The sequence below is a fragment of the Gadus chalcogrammus genome, chromosome 5 (assembly GCF_026213295.1).
Source record: "Gadus chalcogrammus isolate NIFS_2021 chromosome 5, NIFS_Gcha_1.0, whole genome shotgun sequence".
Taxonomy (NCBI): Eukaryota; Metazoa; Chordata; class Actinopteri; order Gadiformes; family Gadidae; genus Gadus; species Gadus chalcogrammus.
This window is the reverse complement of record NC_079416.1, coordinates 22,823,035-22,832,212: the sequence shown is the minus strand read 5'-3', so window position 1 is coordinate 22,832,212 and position 9,178 is coordinate 22,823,035. Positions and strand designations below refer to the sequence as shown.

General features: G+C 47.8%; 2 protein-coding genes across 2 annotated transcripts in view; one reads left to right on the top strand and one right to left on the bottom strand.

Annotated features, from left to right (window-relative positions):
- Positions 1 to 17: 17 nt before the first annotated feature.
- Positions 18 to 3,673, top strand: LOC130382484 (dr1-associated corepressor). Its single transcript, XM_056590275.1, has 6 exons — positions 18 to 310; positions 551 to 623; positions 1,928 to 2,021; positions 2,339 to 2,455; positions 2,854 to 2,947; positions 3,252 to 3,673. The coding sequence occupies exons 1-6, from the start codon at positions 269 to 271 to the stop codon at positions 3,282 to 3,284; spliced, it is 453 nt and encodes a 150-aa protein (XP_056446250.1). The 5' UTR covers positions 18 to 268; the 3' UTR covers positions 3,285 to 3,673.
- An 862-nt stretch (positions 3,674 to 4,535) lies between these two features.
- ahsa1b (AHA1, activator of heat shock protein ATPase homolog 1b) overlaps positions 4,536 to 9,178 on the bottom strand; it is an 8,144-nt gene continuing 3,501 nt past the window's right edge. Inside the window, exons 6-9 of the mRNA XM_056590260.1 lie at positions 8,472 to 8,597; positions 7,859 to 7,960; positions 6,540 to 6,591; positions 4,536 to 4,773 (exon numbers count right to left, since the gene is read on the bottom strand). Coding sequence (XP_056446235.1) covers positions 4,601 to 4,773; positions 6,540 to 6,591; positions 7,859 to 7,960; positions 8,472 to 8,597 — 453 coding nt within the window. The 3' untranslated portion in view covers positions 4,536 to 4,600. The remainder of the gene's footprint in view (positions 4,774 to 6,539; positions 6,592 to 7,858; positions 7,961 to 8,471; positions 8,598 to 9,178) is intronic.

The window sequence follows — 9,178 nt, the reverse complement described above, 5'->3', positions numbered from 1 at the left end:
GGGGTTAGGAGGGGGCTAGAAAAGGGGCATATAGAAAAGGGGCTATATAAGCTATAGACGACCTACGGGAGCGGCTTGGCTCGGTGGGCGCGGCCCACGGGAGGTGCGTAGCTCGGTGGGCGTAGCCCAGGTGTGTCTTTGCTACTGAATTCCTGTCACTTATTTCCCTTAAAGGTAAACAGATGGAGCACGCCTCGGGTCGAAGTGAAAATGTTAAAAATGTAACCGCTAAAAATGTAACCGCTAAAAGGACCCCTTTGCGTTCAAAATGCCGGCAAGAAAGAGAAAACCCAACGTTCGTTTTTCACCTGTAAGTAATCCTTCTTCGGACATCAGCGGATAACTATTGTGCAGAGAAGGCCTTTAAAGTACTCCTACTCCTACTACTCCTTCTACTGCTACTACGTATACTCCTCCTGCTCCTCCCCCTCCTCCTGCTACTACTTCTACTACTTCTACTGCTTCTACTCCTCCTCCTACCACTACTACTACTACTACTATAATATGGACATCGACCGCATTGTTTTGATCACGTGGTTGTCGTCCGCAGGGTCGGATTAAGAAGATGATGCAGAAAGATGCGGAGGTGGGTCGTATCGCCGCCGTGGTGCCTGTGCTGATCTGTATCCTTATGACTCTGTATATGAATAGGCCCACTAGGCGTTGGGGTAGGCGATACTTACCTATTTGTTTTAATCATGATTTATTGATTATGGCTTACAGCTCATGAAAACACCAAATTCAGTATTTTGGAAAATGTGAATATTACATAAGACCAGTTAAAAAAAAGATTCGGCCTTCTGAAATGTATGTTCTTGTATATGCACTCAGTACTTGGTTGGGGCTCCCTTTGCATGAATTACTGCATTAGTGAGGCTTGGCGGGGATCAGCTCTTGGCCCTGCTGAGGTGTTATGGAAGCCCAGGTTGCTTGATAGCGGCCCTCGGCTCGTCTGCATTGTTGGGTCCCGTGTCTTTCATCTTCTCTTGACATTTCCCTTTCAATTTTCTATGAGGTTCAGGTCCGGCAAGTCTGCCAATCAAGCACAGTAATCCTATGGTCATTAAACCAGGTACTGGTACTTTTGGCAGTTTGGGCAGGCTGCTGGTGGAGAATGAAATCAGCATCGCCATAAATCTTGTAAGCAGAAGGAAGCATGAATTGCTCTAAAACATCCTGGTTGACGGCTTGGGTGACTTTGGACTTGAAAAAACACAGTGGACCACGGCAGAAGATGAAATGGCACCCCAAATCATCACTGAATGTGAAAACTTCACACTGGACTTCTAGTATCTTGGATTCTGTGCCTCTGCATTCTTCTTTCAGACTCTGGGACCTTGATTTTCAAATGAAATGCAAAGTTTACTTTCATCTGAAAAGAAGACTTTGGACCACTGAGCAACTTATTTTTAGGAATCCTCTAACGTTGTCTCTGATTCAGGAGTGGCTTTACACAAGGTATGTGACAGTTGTAGTAGCCCATGTCCTGGGAACGTGTGTCTGGTGGCTCTTGATGCACTGCCTCAGTCCACTCCTTGTGAAGCTCACACACATTTTTAAAAGCCTTTGCTTGACAATCCTCTCAGGGCAGTGGCTATCATTGTTGCTTGTGCACTTCTTTCTACCACACTTTCTCCTTCCACTCAACTTTCTACGAATATGCTTGGATACAGCTCTCTGTGAACAGCCAGCTTCTTTAGCAATGGCTTCTGCAAAACTTTCAGGTCAGCAGTCTTCCCCATGATTGTGAAGCCACCTGAGCCTTCTTCAATTATGAGATAGTGTCGTCAACGCTCTATCCAAGATGAGTCATTTATTTGAGGAAACCTGAACCCTCACAGCATCCTGTGTGGAGGTGGTTTGTGTTGATTGATAGGTGGATGGTCCAGATGCTAACACGCTACCATGACCCTAACGGTGAGGTCAGCCCGTGCCTTGGAGCTGCTGGTCCGGGGTCTTCTGGTCGAGACCTGCCTCATCGCCCAGGCCCAGCTCAGCTCCATAGTCCTGCTTGCTCACATGTAGGTTCATTCTGTAGGAAGCTGCTTTCCCTGCCCTTAGACCCAGCTCCACATGGAGTACAGATCGCTATTCAGGCTAATATTTTGAGAATAGTTCATCAAATATTTTTGCAGAGAGATATTCTAGTTTGAAGTAAACCCTTAATTTAGGTACAGGCTGATGTAATCTAGACTATTTAATTGTATTATTATAAGCATTCAGACTTGCGATGATGGGTCTTTTTGGAACTTGTATTAAAAAAACGTGTGACTTTGGAGACATGGTATTACATAGACAGCAGGCAGGTTTGCTATGTCCTCTCTGTATCGTTGTGAAGGAAACAGTGCATCGAGTCTGAGAAACGCTTCCACTTCCTGAACGAGCTGACGGAGAGGGCCACCGCCCTCACGGCCCACAGGGACGCCAGGACGCTCAGCATGTGGTCCTTGTACAGGTGAGGACCGCCTCCATAAGGAGACGTTAACCTACCTGTACAGGTAAACTGAGAGATGGTCTTGTCTTACCTGCACAGGTAAATAGATATACATCCTTGTCCTACCTGTATAGGTCAACAGGGATGGACTTGTGTTACCGGTACAGGTAAACTGAGAGTTGGTTTTGTTTTACCTGTTCAGGTAAACATGGTTTTTCTTGTTTTACCTGTACATGTCATCTCAGAGTTGGTCCTCTTATCAGTTCAGGTAAATTGAGGACCTGGCATGCTATCTTGGGCACTCAGAGGAGTGGAAGGGTCTTCAATACTTTATAGATGCTAGATGGGATTGTGTCTAATCCCAGCAGGCTGCGCGGGGATCACGATGAAATAACACCAACGTGTATATTTACTTGCAGGACTAAACCGAAGACTATGTCTGTCAAAGAACCATTGAAGGTAGCAGAACAGACCTCCAAAACAAAGCCAAGGAGCCAAGCGGACAGTTCCAGTGTACGTACACTCCTGTTTCTCAAAAACACACGTAGTTAACTGTTCCAGTGTAGTACGCATACTCCTATGCTGTTAAAACAAATTTAGTTAAAACTGTTCCTGTTTACACACCCTCCCGTTTCCCTTCACATAAGTTTTAACAGATCCACTGTCAAAACACATGTACAGTTCCGATGTCGTAGCCCATTTAGTAAACACGGCATTAGGCAGCTGGTTCTCTGCTACCTCTCTGTGGGTATTACTGGTCCACATTAATTAAAGCTGAAGCATGGACGTCTCACGTTGTGTTTTTCTCTTCTTGTAGGACTCTGATTCTCCGTTGTACATCTGCTTGTGACTCAAGAACATCCCATAATAATACAAGTTTCCTCCCCCAAGGTCCTCATGAAGCTTTGAATGATGAGCTTTAGATATTTATATTACTTTAGTTATTTAAGCTACTAGATTAATTTGTCAGGCAAATATTTTTGTAGAGCAGTTATTTTTTGTTTAATTTGGAATAAAACCTTGGTTTAGTTACAGGCTGATGGAATGAAGACCATGGTATTCTTATACATGTAAGATGTGTGTTGTAACTTTAATACATTGTGTTACACAAAAGACCAAGATATATGATCGAATGTTGAACTATTCAGATGCATTGTTGGTAAATGCTTTTCCACGGTACCTCCTATCTGCAGTTCCCACCCCTAGGAACTTTAGATCAGACGTTTTAGTCGCAGCAAAGGCATGCAGTGTTTGAAGTGTGAATATTGCATTCCTACATGTGGGTGAGAGGTTAGGGTTTTCCCTAGGGTTTAGGGTTAGCCCTGGGGCCAAAGGTTGGGGTTAGAGGGTTAGCCCTAGGGTCAGAGGTAAGGGTTAGCCCTAGGGTAAGGGTTAGCCCTAGGGTCGGAGGTAATGGTTAGCCCTAGGTTAAGAGGTAATGGTTAGCCCTAGGTTAAGAGGTTAGCCTAGGGTTAGAGGTTAGGGTTTGGAGGTAAAAGCGGGTAGAAATGCTTGGATGCCGCGGACACATTATCACAAGTGCTCAACGACGGACAAGAGGAATACATTTATTAATTTAGTCGCCCAACCTCACCTCACCTCTAAAGCCAAATGGAGCAGGTCTGCCTTATGGGTTAATAATATTAAGAGTCAGGCGTTGGAATGAACCCTGGCGCTCCTGACCGAGAAGATCAGATCCTGTAGACCTGCCACCCCCCCACAACACAACACCACACACACACCACAGCTGCACTACAGTCAAAATTAACATTTATTTTCAAAGGAATCACTTTTTAAAACGTTTTCTTAATTTGGACCAATCTCCCCTCTTCAGGTGTTGGGTGGACTCCCAGAGGTACATCACATCGCATCAATACGTTTAATTTTATTATCCCCCGGTCAGTGCATAACACTGCCCCCTTCTGGCTGCTTTAAAACTTTTATAAATACCAACCGTCCCGGAGCTCGTGGGGAATGTTGTGAAATACAACAGGAATATTCCAGAAGAAATAGAGGAAAATAAAAAGGTGTCATCGGATCTAACATACACTGCAGAATACTCAGGTACACTGTGAGCGCTACAGTAAGGGGTGTGTTCTCAGTAGAGCCGCGCACCGAAGCCAATACTCAGGTACACTGTGAGCGCTACAGTAAGGGGTGGTGTTCTCAGTAGAGCCGCGCACCGAAGCCAAAAGTCTGTTTGATGGCTTCAAAGTAGTATCTCTGCCAGCCCTGACGCGTCCGCTCCTCCTCGTTGGTTGGGACCCCGCGAAACTCCGCCTTCAGCTCAGTCTCGCTCGCCCGGTCACTCAGGGTGAGGGAGATGGTCGCATAGTGCTCTACACAGAAGGATGGAAAAACGGTCGTCAAGGAGCAGGTAGGGGTTGAACAGTACAGAGACAGGTAGGGGTTGAACGGTACAGAGACAGGTAGGGGTTGAACGGTACAGAGACAGGTAGGGGTTGAACGGTACAGCGACAGGTAGGGGTTGAACGGTACAGAGACAGGTAGGGGTTGAACGGTACAGAGACAGGTAGGGGTTGAACGGTACAGAGACAGGTAGGGGTTGAACGGTACAGCGACAGGTAGGGGTTGAACGGTACAGCGACAGGTAGGGGTTGAACGGTACAGCGACAGGTAGGGGTTGAACGGTACAGAGACAGGTAGGGGTTGAACGGTACAGAGACAGGTAGGGGTTGAACGGTACAGAGACAGGTAGGGGTTGAACGGTACAGAGACAGGTAGGGGTTGAACGGTACAGAGACAGGTAGGGGTTGAACGGTACAGAGACAGGTAGGGGTTGAACGGTACAGAGACAGGTAGGGGTTGAACGGTACAGAGACAGGTAGGGGTTGAACGGTACAGCGACAGGTAGGGGTTGAACGGTACAGCGACAGGTAGGGGTTGAACGGTACAGCGACAGGTAGGGGTTGAACGGTACAGCGACAGGTAGGGGTTGAACGGTACAGCGACAGGTAGGGGTTGAACGGTACAGCGACAGGTAGGGGTTGAACGGTACAGAGACAGGTAGGGGTTGGATAGTTAATACAGAGAAAGATCATTAAGGAGTTAACCAAACTTAACATCTGCGTGGGCACAAATGCGAATATCCACGTCTATTGTTCTCCAGGCAGAGGTTTGTGTTAACCAATCGCAGAATCATGGAAACGCCAAACTCTCCGCGGGTTAGGGTTAGTTAAACCTAACTCTCCCCGGGTTAGTTAAACCTAACTCTCCCCGGGTTAGTTAAACCTAACTCTCCCCGGGTTAGGGTTAGTTAAACCTAACCCTCCCCGGGTTAGGGTTAGTTAAACCTAACTCTCCCCGGGTTAGGGTTAGTTAAACCTAACTCTCCCCGGGTTAGGTTAGTTAAACCTAACTCTCCCCGGGTTAGGGTTAATTAAACCCAACTCTCCCCGGATTAACCTAACCCGGGGAGAGTTAGGGTTAGCTAACCCTACGGTCCCGTGACACGGGAGGTAGGCGCATGCAGACATCTGCCTTGTGTCTTCAGGGCCCGACGTGGCTCAAACAAACACGCCGTACGCAGAGTGGGGAACTCGTCTAATGACCTCACTCCATGCAGTGGGCCCTGTCACAACAAAATCGTACCGGGGGCGAAAATTGTACCTCCTACGTAATCTGCTTTCGAAACATTCCAAACCTGCCTGGCAACGGAAGATTACGTCGAACGACGACGTAGGAAGGTTCATGAACATTTGCGCTCATTCATTGAGCGTCACAAGACGAAATAACATTAAACAGATAAGTTATTTGACAAATGACATTTATTAGCGTTGCTAACTTTATATTTGTATTTAATTGTTTAATCGCATTTAGCCAGTAAACTGAGTGTATTAACACAAGCTAGCTAGACTATGATACACTTTGAACACTCAGTTTACTAGCTAAATTCAATACAATACAAATATAAAGTAAAAACCAAGTGTTATCTGTGCTATGTTATTTCGTCTTTGGCAAAATGAGCACAAATGTTTTTTGAAACCTGCCATCGCGTCGAACGATGACGTAATGTTTCGAACGCAGATTACGTAGGCTGTGGGCCCCTAAGTCTAATGAAGATAATAGCGTGATGACGTCATACCGCAGGGCCACGTGTTGTACCGCCACCTCATGACGAGCCTCTCGTCAGGGACCTGGTGGACAGAAGATCACATCATTACCCCCCCCCCATCTCAAACCATTACCTCCTATATCACATCATTACCCCCCCCCCATCTCAAACCATTACCTCCTATATCACATCATTACCCCCCATCTCAAACCATTACCTCCTATATCACATCATTACCCCCCATCTCAAACCATTACCTCCTATATCACATCATTACCCCCCATCTCAAACCATTACCTCCTATATCACATCATTACCCCCCATCTCAAACCATTACCCTCTATATCACATCATTACCCCCCCCATCTCAAACCATCACCTCCTATATCACATCATTACCCCCCCCCATCTCAAACCATCACCTCCTATATCACATCATTACCCCCCCCCATCTCAAACCATTACCTCCTATATCACATCATTACCCCCCATCTCAAACCATTACCTCCTATATCACATCATTACCCCCCATCTCAAACCATTACCTCCTATATCACATCATTACCCCCCATCTCAAACCATTACCTCCTATATCACATCATTACCCCCCATCTCAAACCATTACCTCCTATATCACATCATTACCCCCCATCTCAAACCATTACCTCCTATATCACATCATTACCCCCCCATCTCAAACCATTACCTCCTATATCACATCATTACCCCCCATCTCAAACCATTACCTCCTATATCACATCATTACCCCCCATCTCAAACCATTACCCTCTATATCACATCATTACCCCCCATCTCAAACCATTACCTCCTATATCACATCATTACTCCCCCCATCTCAAACCATCACCTCCTATATCACATCATTACCCCCCCCCATCTCAAACCATTACCTCCTATATCACATCATTACCCCCCATCTCAAACCATTACCTCCTATATCACATCATTACCCCCCATCTCAAACCATTACCTCCTATATCACATCATTACCCCCCCCATCTCAAACCATCACCTCCTATATCACATCATTACCCCCCCCCATCTCAAATCATCAGCTCCTATATCACATTACATCACCTCCACATTACATCATTACCTCAACTCATATAAAATCAACTACAGACAGTACAGTGTTAGTATAGTGTAACATTGTACAGTATAACCAGGTGATGTAACCTAGTAAAGTGTAACCTAGTGCAGTAACCAGGTTATGTAACCTAGTCCAGTTCCCCTGGTCCAGCTGATCCTCATGTTCTGCCCGTGCTCAGTGGGGGTCCCAGTGGGGGTCTCAGTGGGGGTCCCAGTGGGGGTCCCAGTGGGGGTCTCACCAGCTCAGTGAACTCTCCCAGAACGTTCCCGTCCAGCAGGCGGAAGCGGCCTCCCTTCTCCGGCTCCACGGTGGCCTGAGCGTGGGTGAAGGCCTGGACCATCTGGAAACACACACACAATCCTCAGAACATGGACCGTCTGAAACACACACAACCCCTCAGAACATGGACCGTCTGAAACACACACAATCCTCAGAACATGGACCGTCTGAAACACACACAGAACCCCTCAGAACATGGACCGTCTGAAACACACACAACCCCTCAGAACATGGACCGTCTGAAACACACACAACCCCTCAGAACATGGACCGTCTGAAACACACACACAACCCCTCAGAACATGGACCGTCTGAAACACACACAACCCCTCAGAACATGGACCGTCTGAAACACAAATTCAGAACCTCTCATGGCAACGGGAAGAGGAACCTATGAAAAGGGCTTGGCAAGAATGATGAGATTGTGGTTCCCTAGAGACATCCAGCCTCTGGTTCTATCACCCCCCCCAGGGAGAGATGGGTTCTATCCCCCAGGGAGAGGCTGGTTCTACCCCCCAGGGAGAGGCGGGTTCTACCCCCCAGGGAGAGGACTGTGGTTCTTGGGGTCTCACCTCCTGGTTGAGGAAGACCCTGTAGAGCTCCGCCGGGGAGGTGAGGAAGGTCTCCCTCATGCTGAACTTGCAGGTTGGGATCTTCACCCCCGTGTTAGGGGGGGGGGCCGTAGTGCCCGATGAGATCTGCACGGGGAGAAGATGGGAGTCGTTATGGGATGGAAACCACTGGACCAGAGTCGGCCAATAGCAACCACTGCACCAGAGTCAGCCCATAGCAACCACTGGACCAGAGTCAGCCCATAGCAACCACTGGACCAGAGTCAGCTCATAGCAACCACTGGACCAGAGTCAGCCCATAACAACCACTGGACCAGAGTCGGCCCATAGCAACCACTGGACCAGAGTCAGCCCATAGCAACCACTGGACCAGAGTCGGCCCATAGCAACCACTGGACCAGAGTTGGCCCATAGCAACCACTGGACCAGTCGGCCCATAGCAACCACTGGACCAGAGTCGGCCCATAGCAACTACTGGACCAGAGTCAGCCCATAGCAACCACTGCACCAGAGTCAGCCCATAGCAACCACTGGACCAGTGTCAGCCCATAGCAACCACTGGACCAGTCGGTCCATAGCAACCACTGGACCAGAGTCGGCCCATAGCAACCACTGGACCAGAGTCAGCCCATAGCAACCACTGGACCAGAGTCAGCCCATAGCAACCACTGGACCAGAGTCGGCCCATAGCAACCACTGGACCAGAG